This window comes from Camponotus vicinus, unplaced genomic scaffold, assembly GCF_025532165.1.
Source record: "Camponotus vicinus isolate PSW18456_S1 unplaced genomic scaffold, iyCamVici1.0 SCAF_1, whole genome shotgun sequence".
In the NCBI taxonomy this organism is placed as follows: Eukaryota; Metazoa; Arthropoda; class Insecta; order Hymenoptera; family Formicidae; genus Camponotus; species Camponotus vicinus.
The window spans coordinates 9,154,651-9,177,121 of record NW_028141945.1 but is presented as its reverse complement, the minus strand read 5'-3'; the positions used below and the strand labels follow the sequence as shown (position 1 = coordinate 9,177,121).

Below are 22,471 nucleotides of genomic sequence, written 5' to 3'. Positions count from 1 at the left end.
ACATAATTAACTACCGGATATCACAGCGCGGAAAGTACCTAGCTCAATGTATCGTTAGCACGTGTTGAATGGCATCTCTTTGCGAAAGAATCACTTGACTTGTTTAATTATTCCGCATTTTACAGGATTTTTAATAATCTCTCTGAATACGAGGTCTATTGCATCCTTTGATCGCATCTTATAATTATATTTTAATAAAGAAGCAAATAATAAAGCTCGTAGTCCATAGAAATCTTGAAAACTCTTTACTAAATCATGATCACTATTAATTTTAGCACTAGTATTCAGACTCTTTCATTAGAAATAATATGTCTTGTATTAAATTAAGAAAAATAATTGATAGATGCTTTATTGATTTTTAAGCCAATGCTATTAAACGCGATTTATTCGTATTTATCGAATTTCTTGACGTTGGAGGATTACGAATTTTATTCTAGATTATTATTTATCTTATTTATTCTAATATTCTATATATTTATTTTTATTTCAATTCTAATTTACCTTTTTTTCCGGATATCGAAGCGACCAGACTCCTCGTTTGTGCCTTCAACTGTCACGAAAATCATCGCTCCAGCGATGCTATATAGAAATACGATAACGACTAAAAAAATATGCGTGAACCATCTTCTGCTCCAAGAACTGACCTGCACAAAACGTTTATTATCAGACGCATTACAATTAAAAAAATAATAATACAGTGCTTATACATATATATCAAATTACGAACATAACAAGAAACATTAGGTTCAATGCTAACTTTTACTCTCTCGATAAATCTTAAAAAATATCCATAATTACATTCGATATCAATACTAGTAAAAAAAAATATTTTACTTTCGATTTCCCAGTTTTACCTTCTCATAAAGCCAAATGACGCTCTTCTCTCCCACGCTGAGTCCGGACTTGGTCAAACCCTTGATCCCCTTGAAGACGAACTCGCTGGCCCGGTTGGTGTAGATCATCTGCGGTTGACCGGAAACCGGCGTCATGGGCATCGGTGTCACGTAACCCATACCGGTCGCTGGCTGCGAATAATATTGTCCCGGAATCGGTAGTATGATCTTTGGCCTGGGCGGCATTTTTCGTACTCGCGGCGAGCTCGACATCTTTGTGGCGGGTGTTTGCGTGGCGGTGCTTTGTGATTCTCAATCTCCGACGTGCGAATGATACATTTAAACACTTAAACGTGTCTTATAATTTGCAATGATTTTCTATAAGCAATTCTCTCTAGTCAACTAATCACCCTCGAGATCGAGAGGGAGTCACGAGGAGAAATAGTCGTTTGACATTCTCCGAGAATGAATATCCGAGAAACGCATTGATCTTCCGGTTGCATTTAAGTTGGCTCTTCGATTTAATCTTTGACGTCTGTAAGGAACATGAATATGTGCCGTGGCTCGATTCCCTGCATATCGTATGCGATCTACGCGATTAGATAAGGATCTTGAAGTGTTAACGTCATGTCACTCAACAGGCGCGGTCACACTACTTGCACGTCGCATACATTTATTAAACATATTAATGACTCGTGTCACTTTGTCCCCTTTTAGTTCCGTTCGTTATTTCATAGATCTACGAATTTTATTTGAGAGCATGTATAAATAGTCGGAAGAATGTTGGCAAGCTTTTAGAACGGAATTCTATGAGAAAGATTTATCTCGTAAAGAGGCCGTGTAATAATCGCTATGTTTTTCACCAAAATTTACGAACGATATCATTCGCTTTCTAAAATGATACAAAGAGTCATTAATATAGTCATAAAAACTGTGATTCGCTTGAAATATTAAATACAATAAAAAAAACCTTTCGGAAATCAATATCGAAAGTAATGAGTCGATCGCCGTAATAAACTTTTATTAAAAAGCTTGCTCTTTATTTCTGAACTATATTGACAATGAGATATTCTCGCAAAGTTTCTACATTTCATGTATGAAATATACATATATTCTTGAATTAGAAAAAATATTCAATATATTATAATAAAAATCTAATATAATACTATATATGCATAAGAAAATGTTAATTAAGATTAAGAAAATGTTAATTAAAATATTTAAAAAAATCATTAATTAATTTTCTTAAAAAAATATTTAAAAAAATACAGATTTGAATATTCAAAAAATATCATTATAAGTATATTCGAGAGATATCTTTTCTAATATGTAGTTTGATATTCGCAAAAAAATATTATTTTCAAATTAATCAACGCGCGAACGATAATCATCAAGAAGCATGCCAATTGTAGGTATTCATTGATCTTGACCGCGCCAGGTATTTCCCTTGTGATCTCGAATTCGCACTCTCCTATAATCCGCGCGAATCCTGTTTCTATCTAAAATTATTCGGATTCGGACGACATTAGCTATAAGGTCGACGACCTCGGATGGAATTCTAGCAATAGATAATATGAGTATGTGCGAACCACTCGGCATAACAGATGATGAGAGAGTGCATTCTACAATTGCACAATCGCATTTTATTATAATTACACAATGTTATACAATTTTAATTAAAAAAGTATATAACATACGTGATACAGAAATATATAAAGCGAGAAGACACTGTGTGATTACAACTAAAGCAATATTCTATATATACTTTGACATTTAAAACTCAAACATCGAAAGCATTGAATAACATAAACGATAATATGTGCGATATCACGTACAGAACATCGGCAATGAAATGTTACATAGAGAAATACTCTGTCACATGGAAAATCCTCTCTGGCATTTACTACATTTTAATGCTCAAGGCTAATTCATATGAATATTTATATTTTTATTGTATAAATAAAAGTCATGTATAAAAATTTAATATAATTTTGAAAAATTCGAATTTGTCGTTATTTAATCGGAATTAGCAATATTATTAAATTAAAAAAAAACTTATTTTTCTGATTTTAGTTTTACCACAGATTGAAATATATACGAGATATGTGCACTTTTAAAAAATTTTTTCCTCTATGTATAAAAATATTTACAAAATATTTTACAAAGAATTAATATTTTTTGTATAAGCAAAATAATTATACGCTACTAACATAATAGCTGAATAATTACACGCTAGACTAATCAAGCGTGATGATATAAAGGCAAAACGCGTGATAATCCGATTATTGTTGTAATTTATAATTTTAAATTTTCGTAAAAAAGGTGCAATTGCGATACATAGTGAATCAAATATATAAAATCTCACATTTGACTTATCGACAGAATCGTCATAAAAGATACTGCATCCGTGAAAGCGATCTTTCACCCCTTTTGAGACCAATCGACTGTTGCTGTCGATTTATCACCAACCAGCGGCGAACACATAAACCCCGTTTCTTTTTTTAATGATGCAAGTCGATCCTGTCTTCTCTATTTTCTCCTTTTCCACTAAGACAGATTTTTCGATACAATATTTTCAAGATAGTCTGCTACAGAAAAATGCATTAGATTAATCATGTAACTTTTTCACTAAATAGATAAATGCACTTTTCTCGCGACAACTTTCACACATTTAAATACGTTACACACAATTTTCACTCAAAAATTTACGTATACTATCAACTTGCTCTCTCACAATATTCTTATATATATATTTAGTTTATTTATTTGAAGTATTATTTTATTTTACATCAGCATATATTTTATTCTATATATTTTCTACCTCCTTACTTTTGATAAAATTCTATTTTCACACTTTTCCAATACATCAAAATAATTATTTTCTTCCCTCCGCATAATCGAATCATTCACGAGGAACGGGAAAAAATTATTGAGGGAAGCTGTCGTCGCGATATTTGCTTCGACGAGAAAGATGTCTCTTCCCACTTTCTCAACATATAGCTATTTTTTTCGATTTCCTTCGGCAATCCACGCCTTCGTTAGTAATTTGACGCCGATCGAAGGGCAAAGAAAATATTCCCTCTCTCTTTGCGCAATCTTTTTCCACAGCATTCGAAAGGAAAAAGTCGCCTACGTGAAAAAAAGTAGGTTGAGTGTCTTCAATTATTCATTCCTGAGAGTTGCGTGATCCGGAAGTGATGCAATGACGATTTAATAACGCGTGACATCCTGATATCGGCGGCGCTCAAGATTTTCCAAAGTTTCCAAGATCGTTCCCTTGACACACACTTTCTTATATCTGGATCTCAATAATGCTATTATTCTTTAATAATTCCTTATCACGATATATTCTAAATTATAATCTGTAGTTTGTCGTCGTGCATTTTTTTTATTTAATTCGTTTAAACTTTGATTATCGAAAATTATTATAAGACGCGGTAGTGCATTTCGAATAACTTTTTTTTTTCAACAATATAGGAGCAAATGCTGCCTGCAGATATTAATGTTAATATCTCCTACGTCCCTTCGATGGCAGCGTCGCGACGCCAACTGAGGAGCATATTCGATGCCGGAACTCGGGTCGCTTTGAAACCGGCGCTACCGACCACAGGGCCGTATTAACTGCAATATATATATATATATATATAAAGCTCGAAAATAATGTATTAACTGCGAAATTTTTTCAAACTCCTGTCTTTAGTTACCCTATTAATTAATTAATATTTTTGCAAATAAATTATAACTCCTTTACTGATAATACTAAAAAATTTGACGTATGCAAAACTTTTAAATGTGTAAACGAGAATTTCATAATATAATTTGACGTGATATTTTTACATAAGAAAATTTCTTGGTGTTATAAATGCATGAGTATTAAATTAATTAGGGAAATTTGCGATACGGGGTTGATCGAATCCTTTTGAGGACGGAATACTTACATATATAAATGCCGAGTACAAAAAGGAATACATTTTATCGTTCTTCTTATACACCATATCGATTTCAGCTCGCCTTTTGTTCGAATGATTCTCACACAATACAAGCGATTCTATATCAGTCAGAATATTTCACCAGGATATTTCGTTCAAATATAAAAAAATATTACTTCGTTTTTTGTGCAGTTAATTAATATTTTAATTGAATGCAAAAAACACATCATCCTCGCCTCTTCATGTTTATTCTACATGAAAAACGTTCCCCGATCACATGGAGTAGAAAAATATTACGTAGAAAAATATTATCTTTTTATCTTTGAAAAAGAATAACAAATAAACTAAAGAATAGACCAGAAGTAATAACCGGAATTCATACACAAATTGCATCTTTAATTATACTCCAATCTAATTATTAATAATATTCTATAACTATTATAGAACAAACTAAATACATAAGATGAAAGTAATATATTATTTAATATTTTATCAAACTGTTGACTTGTTATATTATTTAATGCTTTATCAAACAATTGACTTGTTACATTTTCAATAAAAATCTTTTTGATCATGTATGTAAAGTTACGTGAATAATATGAACAGCAAATCAGCAAGCTCGCAATTTAGTGACAACAATGTACGTTGCGTTTTAATTCAGCTTTTGTCTCGTTTCTAAATAAAATGGTAGCCTTGCGGTATAATGAATCGATCAAATCGCTTTACTCGGTTTCTCACGTTTCTCATGCTAAAGCGGTTTTTTGTACAATTATTACGCAATTATATGCGTATGTATAAAACAGATATATATACAAATTATGAAGAAATTTATTTTTTTTGTTATAAATTCTTCTATAAATTTACATCATTATTTTTATAGTAAAAAAAGCATCAAATATTAAAAATTTTTTGAATTATTTAATATTAAATTTTACACTTAATATTAATATACAATTATTATAAATTTGTTAATTACTTAATATATCGAAACAATCATTCTTAAGCGAACAATTTTTATTTTACGCGTTTTGTGTGTTTGATGATGTTTTATTAAAAATTACTGTCGTTGAAAAATTGATAAAATTAATTATTCTATCGAAACTATAAAGATATTGAAAAAAGAATAAACTAAAATAACAAAAAATAAATTTTTTATTAGATTTCAAGATGATAGTTGAGCAGTGAAAAAATTCAAAATATATAGCTTCAAGATATACAATTTCCGCATAATTTGCGAGGCATTTAATTTCTTGGAAACTTGACTATATTAAATTCATGCTTAGATTTATATTTAATTGATTGCTGTATCTCTTTTTATGTAATTAATAAAATTATAGCGGATCTTATCCGTAATATCGTTCGATATATGAAACAACTCTTCAAAATGAGTCATAATCACTATCGAACTTGTGCCATCATTTATATTCGTAGAAATAATCATCGTAAGATTAACACGAATACTAGCAATACAACTTCAAGGATATATATCTCAGAGAATCGAGATGAAAATCGGACCAGAAAAAGTGACTCATCGAGTGATTTACGATGATCAATGTCATTTCAGAGAAAAAGCTAACGATGAAATTTTATTTTTGGAAATAAATGAATGATTCACACATGAAAAGCGAAATAAAAAGGCGCTTTTATATTTTCTCAGGACTAATAAATGACGTTAATTGAAGAGGGAAGAATAATTTCGTCTTGGAAAATAACGAGTCTAATTCATGAGTGTCATTCAGTTATATATATCTTTCACTGAATGTATGATATTCATGTAAGACACTAAAAATGAATATCAAATGTTTATTCTATAAAACTAACATATCTTTTATCGAATTCAACGTAACAATGAATGCAGTCAAATAAAAAAAATGAATTTGGCAAATGCATTTCACATTCTTCTCCACACGTTTTCAAATCCATTAAAATCTTCAATACGCAGAATAGATATTCAAAAACGCCTCACTTTAATTTCTGATCGGGAAGCTAAAATTAATTTATTATAAGATTTTAAAATTAGAGTGTCATAATACTATATTTAAATTAAATAAAAATATGCACATATATATATATATATATTTATCTGCTTTCTTATATAACATCTTAAAATAGAATTGATATGAATTTATATTCCTCATTTATATATTCAGAAATTGTTATAACAGAATGTCGCTTTTTTTCTCATAAGGACGATGCTTTTTTTTAGTACTTTATAAAATTTCATCAAGAATGTGCGCTAATTTTGTGCTGCCGTTTCACAGCTTTCATCTCCGACATTTCCTAAGAAAGACACTTTTTTTTTCTTAAAAGGAAAATTTTATTCTGTTATATTTTTACGGGGTCGCGTATCCAAGAGATTTGTCGTTGAAAAATAATACAAACTAGGAAATGAACACCCTGTATTACTAATCATCTGTAGTAATAAATTTATAGTCAGCCTGCAGAATTTATAGTTTATAGTAATAGATGTAAATTATAGTGTGCGAAGTTATTTTAATTTATCACGTGGAGAAAAAAATTAAAATATATAAAAGAAATAAATAAAAATATGCAAAAAAACATCGAACACGAATTTTTCCTTTTCAATATCGAAAACTCGAACGAGAAACAAGGATAAATGCATGCAAGTGTATATTTATTACATATAATGCTTTGAATACCACCATCAACAAGTATGAACAATATATGCACTCGATGCATATCTCCGTTTCATTTATTTCGAAGTAGAAATGTAAAACTATAGTCAGACAGATGTAGACATTCGTGGCATGTATACCATGCTTTTTCTACTTCTTCTACATTTCTGAAAGGAGCGATATATATATTGTTGCTTTCACATTCTAATGTTTTTTCAGGCTCGCAATGTTGTGCGATAAATAAGTTACAAAGAATTGCATACAACGTCTATACATAAATAATAAATAAATTCTTTGTCAATTCTGTTTACAAATTATGATGTATATATTATTATATTATATTATATTATATATTATAAAATATAAGCTGTTTTAATTCATTTAAAAAATTTTATGAGAATAATTCTGATGCGCTATTTTATTTAATAGTTTTTTCTACGTACAAAATGTTACAAATCTTTTTGGACATTTCGTAGATTTTTTGTAAAAATTTTAACAAGAATAAAAATAATCTCTGACTCTTTTTCGACTTGGCGACATACACAAAGGGTTGAGACTCGAAATAACGAGTGATTCAAAAAATATGCGACGCGAAGGCGCAGAGGATCGAAACGTTTATTTATAAATGCATATTCTTTTCAATGCCGATTAACTATATTTATTCCAGAATCCAAAGAGCAATCGCTAAATTTATGATATTTATACATTTAAATAAGCATATCTTAACTTTTGGAATTTGTATCGCGTTGTATTTCATTCTCGAGATTTAAGAAACAAAAGGTGAACCGCGCGAAAAGTGTGCTTAAAATAACCGCTCCCAAAATCATCAACATCAGCAAAAAGAGAAAAAAGGAAATGTCGTCGTCTTCGTGATAAAAATAACGCAAGTTTTGCAGTATATGAATCGGTTATAGTCGTTTTCAATTATAAAAAATGATATTATATTACAGAATATTCTAAAGCTATCTTCATATTTGAAAGATTTGTTTGTAAAAAATTTCACTTGTTTTCATGTATATGGCGCCTTCAAATAATCTTCTTAATTATTCAAAATAAATATACGAAAATAACGAACAACAATAATATAATACTGTAATCAAATGTATTTAAAATTAAATAATTAAAATATGAGAATATGGAATAAATATAAAAAATAATTTTTTATTAAATTAATAAAAATATTTTAAACTTAATTAAATTCATAATATACTCTATTAAGATAATCCTTTATTCAGGCGTAAAATTAAAAAATAAAATTAATATTATTATTATTAAATTTTTAAATATTACTATTTATTAAATAAAACTTTTTAAATAAATAAAACTTTTAATTAATCTTTTTTCGAGAAAAATAATTATAAATTAATAAATTACTAATTTATAATTATTTATAATTATTATTATAATATATATGTAATATTAATAATATTAATTTTATTTTTTAATTTTACGTCTGAATAAAGGATTATCTTAATAGAATATATTATGGATTTAATTAAGTTATATATATATTTAAAAATATTTATAAAAAAAAAGAAATGTAAAAATAAAAAAGATGATTAAATTAATTTATTATAAAATATATATTTAACAAATAAAAAATAAAGAAATAAAAGAAAATTAAAAATTTTATATTTAGAGAATATATAACCCCCTAAAATATTTATAAACTTATTTATTTAAAAAAGAAAGTAAAAGTATACAGAAATAAGAAAAATAAGTGAAATAAATATTTATTTATGGATTTTTAATTTGAAAAGAGAAAAACAAAATTTATTTATTTGCAGATTTAGTAGATTTTAAGGATATAGAGGGATAGAATTTTTAAATATATTTATATTATAAAAAAATGACTAATTAAAAACAATTCTTACATATAATTGCAGTATTATTGCATAAATAATAATAATAAACAATAATAATGAATTGCAGTAATGAGAATAGCAACAAAGATAGTAATTTAATTATATGAAAATAAAGTTTAATAAGATTACTTATATATAAAAAATAAATCTATAAATGAATAAATAAATAATAATCTATAAATAAATAATATATAAAAATATATAAAATATAAAATATAATATATAAAAATAATAAATAAATAATAATATCTATAAATATATAATATCTATAAATAATAAATAAATATATAAAAAATAAATAATCTCTCTTTTTATATTAATTCTTTTTTATATTAATTCTTTTATAATAAAGAAAGAATAGTAATAATAAAAACATTCGATTTCAATGAAGATATACAAAATTACCTGTATGCAAAAAAAGAACGTAATATGAGAAAATATAAAACGATCTGAATAAACATTAATTACTGTACCTAATTAATGAATATTGGCTCCATCTGTTATTGAATTTTACAATTACTTGCAACTACAAGGGTTTGATTCACCTCGGCAGTCATTGGCTATGCTCAACTTGCCGCTATACAAGCGCCAAAATTAAAAGCGCTTGGTTGATCAATCAGAATAAGAAAACCTTTGCTCTTTGTCTTGATCAATCAATTAAACACTTCCAAACACTTGCTTTTAATTAAATATAGCCAGTAATAAAAAAGTATAATAAAACGACTTGAAACAAATCACAAAAAATAAGCTTTTACAATCTGATTTATCAAATCAAAATTTACTAAGACAAAGTAAGACAACAACTCTTTGAACAGAAAGAGATGAAATCGTAAATGTAGAAAGTGTAAAAGGGGCAAACCTGATCAAGATACGAACACCTTTTGCGAAGATGAAAGAGATTAATCCCCATTAGAGCCGGAAATTTTGCACCGCTTTTAATTCTTCTTTCTTCTCTCTCTCTCTCTCTCTCTCTCTCTCTTTTTCTTCCGAATACATACTTGTCTCGCTCTACGCGCACCAGGGACAAGGAACGTAACGCGCGGCGCCGAGAAAGAAACGAAGGAAAGACGCTCTCCGTGAACATAGGCCTTTAACGTTCGGCGACCAATCGACGCTCGCGTCACGGCTCGCCGATTGGTCGCCGCGTCGCCGCGCGCACCGATTGGCCCCTCGCCGTCGAGGGTCTTCGCGTTCACGGAGCGTCTCCTCTCCGGGCTCCCAGTCTCCTCGTCGGCCGCGCCGCGCGTTTACGAGCGCACACAGCGTCGCGCAGCGACCTTGGCGGGAGCAACGGCTGCGCTAACGGTAGGCGCCCGCAAACGCTTTGGAAAAAGGCAGTCTCGACGGGGAGAGGGGAGGGGAGAAGGAGGGAGGGAACAGGACAGCGCGCTTTCCGTGTCGCCCATTGTTGTCCTCGTCGCGCGTGTAATGGCCACCGCGAACATTTGTTAACGCGTCGCACGCACGCTACGTCGCATCGCGCCCCGGCCTAGCCCGTGCCACGGATAAACACCAGGAGTCGCGTCCGGCACGCGTATAACGCCGTTCGCGGCAGTTTTACGCACCGCCGTCGGCGAAACGGACAGAGAGAGCGAGCGAGCGAGCGAGAGAGGAAGCGGGACAGAGAGGGCGAAGGGGAGCGACAGAGAGAAAACGAGAGACGTGCATACGCGACGGCGGAGGAGCGGCGGCAACCGCGCGCTTCGTACCTACAGTCGCCGCAACCGCCACCGCGCCGCTCTACGCAGCCGACCATGATTTGCGCGGGCCAACGCTGCTGCTTGACAAGCGTGTGATTACGAGAGGTGATTATTCGCGCGCGCTTCGACCGCGTGCCGAAGCGTTGCGAGCGCGCCCAGCGCTTAACCAGCCGAGCCGAGCCGAGCCGAGCCAAGCCAAGCCGAGTCGAGTCGAGTCGAGCGGAGCCAAGCCGAGCGGAGCGGAGCCAAGCCAAGCCAAGCCGAGCTAGGCGACTAGGCGGGAGTTCGGGAAGCGAACGGAGGAGCGAGCGATCGGACGCGGATCCCGTCGTAGAGTCTCTCCAGTTGCCGAGAACGCCATTGATTTCTCGGAGCGCGGGCCGATCGCGCTCTTCGCAAGCGACGAGAGCGTCGCGCGCGCGACACAACACGAGGGGAAGAACACCCACCTTCCCCCCTCCCCTCCCGCCATCTATGCGCCTCGGTTCTCTTGCTCCGTAGATGTTGTACGCGAGTCGAGTGTGCACGAGCCGAGAGCCACGCGCGAGATCGTCGTCTTCCTCGGGGTGAGCCGCCACGCGGCCTTTCGCGTCGTCGCCGTCATGGCAACTGGAGGATCATCGGTTACCGCACGGCAGCCGGACTTTTAACCCCGCGGCTCGTCGGACTATCGCACGTGAGTATGTTTATCACTCGTGTCGGACACGGTGCAGCTCCCGTTTTCGCGCGCTCGTCAAACACGGTTCGCTTCTCTCGATTTACTCTCCACCCTCTCTCGTCTTCTTCGCATCGCACTTCCCCGCTGCGTCCATCGCGCCAGAGCCGCGTCCCTCCTTTATCACCCTTGGCGTGGCTTTGATCAGGGGGTTCGTCCGTCCTCGCTTAGGGTAGAATCTCTCCCTAGTTGCTTTCTCGCATACCTTGCACGTTCACGTTGCTTCTAAGACGATAGTTTACAACGACTGCCTATTGATTGTGCAGGGTCAAAGGCAATACATCAATGGCCCTAGAATCAAATGGCAACAACGTGGTGTGGTTGAACACAACCCGTCCTGATCAAATACAGCAGGTATGCGTCGCGTGCGAGGCAAATTAATGACAAGCGAGGAAGCGTGTATGTTTGCGAGCAATGATCGAGTGCTGGTTTATCGTCGATTTTTACAAACATACGACTTGCACTCGAGACTCGTGTTTGAGATATTGCGAATATAAACGTATAGTAATATAATTTCTCTCTTATTGTAGCTTTGATATCAAAATATTGTCTGACGAGTTATTCTAAACCAACAGAGTCAACCGATCGAGCAGCCATTGAAGTGTTCTATGTTTACTCAAACGGAGCAGACTAACAGTTTTACTCAGACAGAGCAGAGCAATTCGAGTTACGGAGATCAGAGACAGGTTTGTTTGTTTCTTTTATTTATTTAATGAATAAAATGTACAATAGAGAAATAAACTTGTTCTTTTCTCTCTTTGATTAATCGTGTTGATTTTTCTCTTGTACAGCAGCAAACAGCAATGTTTGACCCGCAACAGATCCAGCAGCAGCAAGCTGCTGCGCAGGGCCAACAGTCGCAGCAGCAGCAGTCCCAGCAGATGTATGTCACGGACAAGAAGGAGGACAAGTCTCAGCAGCAACAACAATCCACCACTTCCGAGTTTCCTTCCTCCTTCTACTACAACGTCAACATGCTGCAGAAGGTTCAAACAAACGCGGTGAGCACAATCAGTGCAATCGCCGACGACAAGGGTTGTTATCGTTTCGATGTGCAACCTGTTGGTTATAACACATTACTGAATCAGATGAGCATTGCCGCTGCCACCAATGCGACCTTCAAGTGTGACATTTGCGGGTTGGTCTTTGGCCATGTGAGCCTGCTGCAACATCACAAACGGATTCACAACTCGACGCCCAACAGCAATCTGCCGCAACAGCCACAGCAGATTGTGGTACAAGGGCCGACAACAGTGACTGTCGCTACCACACCAGAAAGACCATACACCTGTGACACTTGTGGAGCGTGTTTTGCATTACCGGGAGAATTAAAAAGTCACAAAACAAACATGCATCAGAAACCTAAGGTGCAAATCTGTGAAGATTGTGGCAGTGAGGACCCATGCGAACATCATCCGACTAAAGTTAAAAAGAGTATGTCTTTTGCAATTATTTTCAATCGTAATCAGTGTTGGTCTCACAGTGATATCATTGATTTCAATGGCATTGCAATGGTAAAGGATTTAATCGGCAATATCTTCGTCAACATTATTGCTAAAAATTTTATTGTTACAAGTATAATACATTACAAGTATAATTTATGCCGCACGGGTCCTAGAATACAATTATTCGTGGACTTTGCTTTAGTTGTAATGCAAATTGTTGCCACTGCGATATCACCTACAGTCGGATATGCGAATCTTTTCAACATAAAAATAGAAATATGAATTCGTTTGTGTAGCTATCAAACCTGGTCATCATCCTGTGAAACGGAGGGGTGTTACCAGTGTCACCAAATGTCACAAGTGCAATGGCACTGGAATTATTTTTATTGGTGAGTATCAGTTCTTTCAACTTTCGACTGTTGATTAGATGTCATTTGATACCGCTGATAGGCCGAAGAAAGATGTTGCTGATAAAACGCGGCGTTATTTTTCTTTTAAATTTTTGAACTTAGATTCAAATTTTTATATTTTTAACAATATTGATACAAGCATATTGTTATAAACGATACGCGTTATTATATCTGTATTAGCAACATCTTGTTTAAATTTTTGGTCATCCTTTTCCATCCATACGTTTCATTATTATCATGATCGTACATCGGGTGATGTATGGTAGGTAAACACGACAAAAAACTAGATTCCGGAATCAGTTCCCTCGCAAAGTGTGGCGGCTGCAAGGCTACTGGCCGCATCGTCATAGGAAGTAAGTCGGATATAATTATCGTCAACTCACACAGTATGGGATCTATTTTGATTAATATGTCTCAGTAATATTGTCTTTCTTGGATAATGATAGTTTAAATTCTCCGCGATATATTCAGTATTTGCATATCGGATTTATTGATATTTGAATCAACGCACTCTGGCACCTTTATGATTTATATAAAATATTTAATTATATTGTACATAAGAAACATATTGAAATTAACTTAATACGGATTATAAAAAGTTCATCAAATCTCAAACTTGACATTTAAAAAATATTAATTTAAATCAATCCAAATATCTTTTATTAGACATGTTTATTAAAAATACTCGAGAAGACTTTTGAGCATTTTCAATAAACATATCAAAAAAATGAGAGAGAAGGGTTTATTGGTGAAATTGGTCTAAATTGATATTTTCTAAACATCGAGTCTGTGATGTTAATTATTTTTCTTAAATATTACTTTACTTTTTCTTGCATGTATATTTTTGTAGATGGAAAATATATTATTCTATTATTCCCTTTCTTTTTTATTTTATTATTTTTTAATTTTTATTTAGTATTGCTATGACAGATTTCAAACTGGTTGTGATCTTTTTATTTTTTTATTTTTTTATTTTTTTTAGTAGAACTGTTGACATCTAAATTTAAGGACGATGACACAGAATAAAATCCCCTAAGGGACAGTTTTATAAATTTATATTACATTGTAACGTTTTCCATATATGCGATAAGCTATACTATTAAATTTCCGTTCAGCCGTTTACAATTCTTTGAATTCTTTCGCGATATGGCCCATTAGAGATCATTTTTCACAGACGCGTGATAGAAACAAAGCTACAAGTTTCATATCGCTTATGGCGTTCAGATTTTCTTATAGTGCACTAACTTTTACAATAGCCTGCATGATCGAATTATTTCACACAACAATTGTTACATTTAATTATTTCATTTTGTGATTGTACATTCCATATATATATATATTCCTTTTTTGAATGTATAAGAAAAAGTAAATATTATAGTACCATAAACAAATCTCGCATCGCGTAGATTGATAGATTTTTCACAAATAAACTTCGAGCTTATCACTTTTTTGTAGAACTGGCCCTTTGAGGAAAACTAAAGTTTGTCTATATTTTCAATTTCAGGTGGCAAGCAAAACAGTCAGAATCAGGCAGAGAAACCATTTCACTGTAACGTTTGCGATGGTACATTTTCTCGATATTCTTCACTCTGGTCCCACAAGAGACTTCATTCAGGAGACAAGCCATTTAAATGTGAAGTTTGTGGTTTAGCATTTGCAAAGGGTAAGTAAATAAAGAATTGTGCAAACCGCAAATGATAATGAACTATACTCGTTTTTACGTGTAATGATCAGCTTATATAAGCTTATTTTATGACGGAAATTATTACCGCGTTTCTTTTTTTCCGCCAGCTGCCTATTTGAAAAATCACGGGCGAGTTCATACCGGTGAGAAGCCGTTCAAGTGTAGTGTATGTGGCATGCAGTTTTCACAAAGCCCACATTTAAAGAATCATGAGCGAATTCATTCCGGTGAACGACCGTATCAGTGCGAGGTTTGCGAGAAGACATTCGCCAGACACTCGACACTTTGGAATCATAGAAGAATCCATACTGGCGAAAAGCCATACAGGTGTAACATTTGCGGTTCTGCTTTCAATCAAGCCACGCACCTCAAGAATCACGCTAAAGTTCATACCGGCGAAAAGCCACATAGGTAATATCGCGTTCGAATTTCTTAGATTGAATATTTTGTTTATATTTTCAATTGCATAAGAAATTTCTTGTCCTCTCAGGTGTGATATATGCGAGATCGGTTTTTCCGATCGTTTCGCGCTCAAACGTCACCGTGCAATTCACGAAAAGTACGGTCAGACGGCGCGAAATCAGAACGCTAATAATCCGGCTAACGCACAGCAAGCTAACGCAAGTAGTCAACAACAACAGCCGCAGCAGCAGCAACAGCCGCAGCAGGCGCAACAAGGCCAAGTCGTGGTTGTGAATGCGACTACTCCCGTCACCGTCAGCCAAGGGCAAGGCCAAGTGATGCTCGATGAGGTCTACAAGTGTCAGGTGGCCTTCCCAGAGCCTAAATGATTCAGCTAGAGAATACCTTTCAGGAGCTGGTAAAGAGGTTAACTTTTCTAATCTTTTTTTTTTAAATGGATATTATCTTTAAAAAAGGCGAAATCTATGAATGTATGATATTGAAGATAAATGTGTGGACTATGTCCTAAAAGAATCAGGTGAGTCCAGCATGAGTGATCGAGCAGTGCGTCTCTTTTTTTTCTCGCGTGCGATGACTCGAATTCTATGGAAGAATATTTGGTTACATTTCTATCCGTGTCTATGTCCAAAATACTATCAGTAGTTTGGACATAGATATGTATAAAAATTAAAAAAAAAAGATGAAAAAATGGACAAAAAGACTCTGCGACATTGCGCGAGTGAATGTTTCGTGGAATGTGTCCTCGGAAGAGTTTGGCTCGTAATATAACGGACAATTCCCCAACCGCCAAGATCAACGAAGTCTCTTTGTGAAGTAATAGAGAAATACGTCTACCTTTATATTTTGTCTTTCGGAAAGGTGGAAGAATAATTGAATTGCGCGGTATATTTCATATATATTAGTTTTTTAAAACGAAACGGGAAATGTAATTGTATAATCGTATTATTCTTTCTTATGTGTGTAACAATCGTTGATTTTTCCTTAAGAACAAAATTGCTAGACATTTTGCCAACATTTCATAATTCCGTGAATGGCATTGTGCAATAGTTTTGACAAATTTTACGATTAGATCGATAACAAAATGTACTTTTGAATGATTGTAACAACAAAGAATTGCGGCGGCGTGTATTTCGGCGATAAAAAGCGCAAGTATGAGGTATTAGGTTCTTTTTTTCAGTAAATCAGAAATACAATTTCAAATGAAAGGAAAAAAATTGCCCGTACAATGCTCAAACCTCGGCCCTTCCGATTTTCAGGTGATATCAATGTAAAGATAAATTATTTTTGCGCGTTACTTCAATGTAAAATTGTATTTAAAGATTTTAGTATTGGAATTTTCATACATTTTCGATCGCAAAAATTTATCTGACAAGTATGAACGCGAAAATGGATTTGCGAACAGAGAATTTTCATCGGCGCTTAATTGCGGATAGCGTGGAACGGAACGACATCGCGATTTGTGCGAGCCTTCTTCCGTCCAGTCATTCGGGATCAGAAAGCATCGCATTACCGAGATGATGATAACAACGACCACGATAACAGCGGCGAAAGAGTAGTGCGGCACATACCTATATAACTCGCTGGAGCTGCAATAATAATAGTGAATATCGACGGGCAGACTAATCCGTTTTATAATTTTAAGAGGCCGCGAACTATATGAATATATTAGTTAATGAATAGTTACTAGTTTGTAACGAATAGTAGCTGAGCTAGAATATTATCTATATATATATATAAAAATATATAAATATATATATATATATACATTAATTTTTATATCCCCACTTGTTAAAGCGATCCCGCACCGTCGCTACTTTTTAAGTATCAAGGATCACCAAACAAATAGATTGTACATTGATAGCTCCATACATTCATGATTGGTAACTTGTGTGCTATAAAGTACAGTCGCAATATATGTATATCGTTTTCAAAGCTGTTATTTGGATCCTCTCGAGAGCATCGATAGATAATTCTTCTTGCAATTGTTTCGCGAACATTGCTTTTTTTATTGTCATTGTTGCATCTTTATTTGTAAACTTACTAACTCGTCACCAAGATATTATTAGCAGGAAGGGATACTATGCACCATCTTCCTTGATTTTAGAAAAGATTTTATAACGCATCGTAAAGAAAATAAACACAAGCGGCTTGAAGATTCCTCAAAAAATAATTTTTTTATACAAGATTACATTTATTACATTTTCGTGGAGTATTATGAGAGACATGTCATTAAGTCTATGTGATTGTCAATAAACTCGCTGCTCGAATTTTGTACAGAATTCGAAATTGAGAATATTTCTGTTTTATTAATTAATTTGTAAAATAAAGATATGCAATTACATAATTTTACTTTTATATAATCATAATACCTGTTACAGTATTTTTTCAATTAGATTAGAAACTTATGCGCTGAATTTCCTATCTTTGTTTTCAGTTTATCAGAATTAGAATAGAGCTATTTAAGCCTTGACTTATGAGTCAGCAATTAATTTATCATCACTATGTATTACACCTTCATTTGCAAGATTTTCATATTATAGGAAAAACGATAAATAATTATGTTATAACGCATAAGTTGTAGTAATATGTCGAAGACTAGAGAGAAAGTGTGATGATATACGCGCTCAAAAAACTGGTTTAGTCACAGATTAAATTATCTAACAATAAGTTAAAAATATGAATCATAGTCAGCACATAATGCAGCATCGTAAGATTTACTGCGAAATGGCATATTTTGTTCTCTCTTCTATATTATGAAAAAAAAAGAAAAATTTCCCATTTCAAGAATTGATCTTTAATTGATATATAAAATATCGATATTAAAATAAAGATCATCTTTGAAATTTTTTTCAAGATTTTGTAAATATTTGTGACAATTTTCCTTTTTTTTCTTAATATTATTGATAGAGAGAACTGATCCTAAATAGTTTGATTAAAGCAGGAACGTCACTCTTCAGTATTCTGTATATTCGCTAGAGTAAGCGCAATCGTTTCACACGTAAACAGTATTGTTACAATTGTTGAACTTCTTTAGGAAGATATACAGTAATGAACGAACGAACAGCGAGAACATCAAAAATCAGATTTATCTAATTTGATATATAATCTTCTAAAATGTTAATAACGAATATTCATATTCGTTATTAAAATTCGGACTTTTCGTTCGTTCATTGCGTACTCACTTTTTCGCGAATGATTTATGACTCACAGATAATAATATATATCGAGAGAGGGTCACATTGAAACGGCTTTCATATACTTCACAATCGTCTTTTTGCATTGTTCTGTAAAGGGAAATATCCGCAATAGACATCGTACAATAGACATTTAATTTTTAATTCTTAAATTTATTACAGAGATAATTTGTCGAAATATCTTAAATTTTCATGATTCTTCATTATCCGACTCTTTGACGATAGAATTTTTTGCTTTTTTGTATATGACAGTTAATTGAACAATTTGTCTCGACAATTGATCATAAATGCCTAACTACATATTTTACTTTGTGTATCACACATATAAATTAATAGAAATCTTCTATATTTTTGCTGTTTTTAATGCTCTTAAATGAATTTTTGAAATTTTCCCTCTCATATAAGAATATACATATATTTGTAACATTATGTACACACACACACACATAGAGACACATAATACGTTAATTACTCATGCGAATGAAGAATTTTTTTCATATACTTTTATTGTGTTATAGAGTCAAGGATTTTTGATTATGATCAATTTTTGAATACAATTATGTCTTTGTCTATCCATAAATAGACATAATAAGAGTATAAAAAAATGCTATTACAAAATATTTCAAAAATTGAATAGGAAGACTAATTTATTGATAAAGAAAGATATATAAAAGACTAATAAGAATGTGGTGTCATAACGATCGATAGCGATAATACAAATTATCCCCTCGTGCAACACGACACGTTTTCAATTAATATTCCACATAAAAAACGTATTTTTGGGAAAAGTCTCTATTTTGATTACCTTACTATCTCTATCAAAACTGTGATCCGATGGTCAAATTTGCGGTAGCACACAATAATAAGCGTCCTCGTCAAAACTTGAGACAAATATACTAGAACTGTTCACGAGCGAATACTTTGCGTTAACGTAAACGCGAGCCCTTTTTCCGAAAATGCTTTTGTATACTTATACCTGTCTCAAAAAAAAAAAACTAACCGAGAAGAATTGTAGAAATCGAATAATACCAGAGCAAAGTGTACGAATATAATTACGAATTGTTAGTAATTCTAAGTAGTTTGTCGAGAATTGCTGCAGGAGATACAGGCCGTGCTATATATTTCGAAGTTATTATCATTTTACTATACCACACACATCGTGTAAAGATATTTTTTATAAACGAGAATGTTTTTTCCAATAATGTATTTCTAATTCGCCAAATTACTAATTGTAGCTGCCAAATAATTTAGTTAAAGCAAGATCGAAGAGAGGTGACTTTTGATGGTGTATCCCGCAGCAATTCCATGTATTCCAAGATAATATTTCATAGGCAAAGAACTTAGAGCTTCCGTTTAAATCAAAATTATCTGGAAGCGTCTTCCTTAATATCACGCGTGTGTGTACTCTGGTTTCGCCGAGACTTTGCGATTTCACTGTACATATGTTTGTAAAGCAAGAAAGAAAAAAAACCTCTACGTGCAGAGATTCTGGAAATATCTTTTTCCATTATTTTATTCGCTATTATCGTGCCCGTATATAATTTTAAGAATCTTCAAACGTAAACTTGCAATTGGACTTGTAATTTTGCGCTTTTACTGTAAGGGTCGAGGTTTCGGAGTGATGATTTTACGAAAGTTGAATTTTTTTATTTGTCCGATAATGGAAAAACTTGCGTTCTCGAAAAAAATACCTCGTACGCAAAGATATCCCCGAAATCCCTTCGAAAAGCATTCGACCCTTTTTTTTCAGCACGAAACTTTTAAGGCCTGAAAATGTCAGATGTTTTTTTGCGCGTATTGTAATTTTATATTTATGCAAAGTAACGAGAACGCATGTCTGCAATTCAAATTTATTTTATTTCCATTCCGCTAAAACGTATTATTTTTACCTAGCAGCACTTATCTGATTTGATTGATTTGATAATTAACAATGATAATTTAACGAGCATCATGTACGAATAAAAGAGGTCATGCAGATTAATTTGTCACGCCTCGCTGGATTAATTTATGATATATCTATGGACAGTATAACGACGATCGTAGTGATTTTTGATAATAAAACACGTTCCTAATAAATTATCTGTTCTTTATATCGTATGATTAAGCATAACGATTGTAAAGGCGATACCCGGATACTGAGTATTGTGGATATCGTTACCTGCTCTGAGCGACGAAATGTAAATTAGGATTAAATGGCCTCTCGTAAAACGTAAGGAAGATTAAAGACCCTTGGACAAATTTGCAATTTTTTAAGCTAATCTATAACGCATTATCGTGCGAATATGACATGTGGGCTTAAACGTTATTCATTCCCCGAGAAACATTTTAGTGATTTATTTGTTATGTAAAAAAAAAAAGAATTGTCGCGCACGAGCAAAGTGGAAAAGAAACGAGCCGTTAGTTTGATTAATAGGATGCCATTATTACGACTACACGTCGGTATTTTTACGTTAACTTTACGTTAACTACGAGAGTATACTGGATATCACGTGTCTTTCTCTTTTTTTTTTAACCCGCGCCTAGAATCAATTTGATTATTTTGTATCATATAAGATGGTGATGTAGGAAAGAATGTATCTATAATGCGTTACTTTGATGTAAGTTAAATCATCCTCTCTCATTATATATATCGCGCTCTATCTTTATTTTTTCGATTCAGCTATCATGAATTTTTTAATTCGCGGATGTCGGCGAAAAGAAGTTTTATTAAGTTTTCTTTTCCATTAGTTGTTTTGCTTATTGCGCATGCGAGTAACTCGACATGTGAAACTCGATGAACTTGATTGTCCGAAATTAAGAGATCAGTAATTATAATAATGTAATATACATATATTATAATCTTTTATGTGACTATAAGATAACAAATCTTTGTCTGCAATATATATTGATGAAATTTTATTTAAAAAAATGATATGAACTTAAAAGAATTAATTTTTATCAACCATTTTATTTCAAGACAAAATATTTTTTTTAGTAAAAAATAAATGTACACATTGTTCTCCAAAAAATATCTAAAAGGCGCTCAAAAAAATTGAAACTACAAAAATGAAATTTTAAAAATTTTTACAAATTTCTTTCATTTTAATTAAGGAATGATCTCTCGCTCTAAATGATGAGTAAAATAATTTTCCGCGAAAAGTTTTAAATCAAATAAATTAATTTTGGATAATAAACAGTTCGTTGCGAGTTATATGAGATGGCCGTGACCGACAAATTTATTCATGTATACACCGTTTTATATACGAGGAGAGAAGAGAAAGAAAGAGGAAGAAGTCATAAGAGGAATGTCATTTTAGATTAGTCTGCTGTCAATATAACTAGAATGATAATTTTGAATGTAACGTGTATCATACTTGACTATCGCCTAGATAACGAGCAACCGTACCGAATAAAGGAAACTAGCGCACGATTATATCAGACCTTAGGTAATAATAATAAATGATGTCCGATGATGGACATTTTCATTTTTGAAGACTCCTGGGTGAATTTTATTTTTGTCGTGTCTGTGCGTGCGTGCGTGAGCGCGTGTGAGCCACAAGAGAAACACATGTTATTTTATACATTGATTATATATGGAAAGATAAAACTTTGTAGATTTCGAAAGGTCACAATAACCATTTGCAAAGTTATCACTTCA

The 22,471-nt window shown here is 33.3% G+C and overlaps 1 protein-coding gene across 8 annotated transcripts in view; it reads left to right on the top strand.

Annotated features, from left to right (window-relative positions):
• LOC145972728 (uncharacterized) overlaps positions 1–22,471 on the top strand; it is a 24,961-nt gene extending 2,490 nt beyond the window's left edge. Inside the window, exons 1-9 of one of the 8 annotated variants that reach the window (XM_083101608.1) lie at positions 10,622–11,639; positions 11,945–12,032; positions 12,254–12,364; positions 12,473–13,112; positions 13,420–13,512; positions 13,800–13,886; positions 15,038–15,196; positions 15,325–15,628; positions 15,708–22,471. In XM_083101608.1, the coding sequence (XP_082957734.1) occupies positions 11,964–12,032; positions 12,254–12,364; positions 12,473–13,112; positions 13,420–13,512; positions 13,800–13,886; positions 15,038–15,196; positions 15,325–15,628; positions 15,708–16,008 (1,764 nt within the window). In that variant the 5' untranslated portion in view covers positions 10,622–11,639; positions 11,945–11,963 and the 3' untranslated portion in view covers positions 16,009–22,471. Of the gene's footprint in view, positions 1–10,621; positions 11,640–11,944; positions 12,033–12,057; positions 12,178–12,253; positions 12,365–12,469; positions 13,113–13,419; positions 13,513–13,799; positions 13,887–15,037; positions 15,197–15,324; positions 15,629–15,707 lie in introns of those variants that run through there. The other 7 variants (XM_083101592.1, XM_083101597.1, XM_083101653.1 and 4 more) reach the window with 7 other exon arrangements.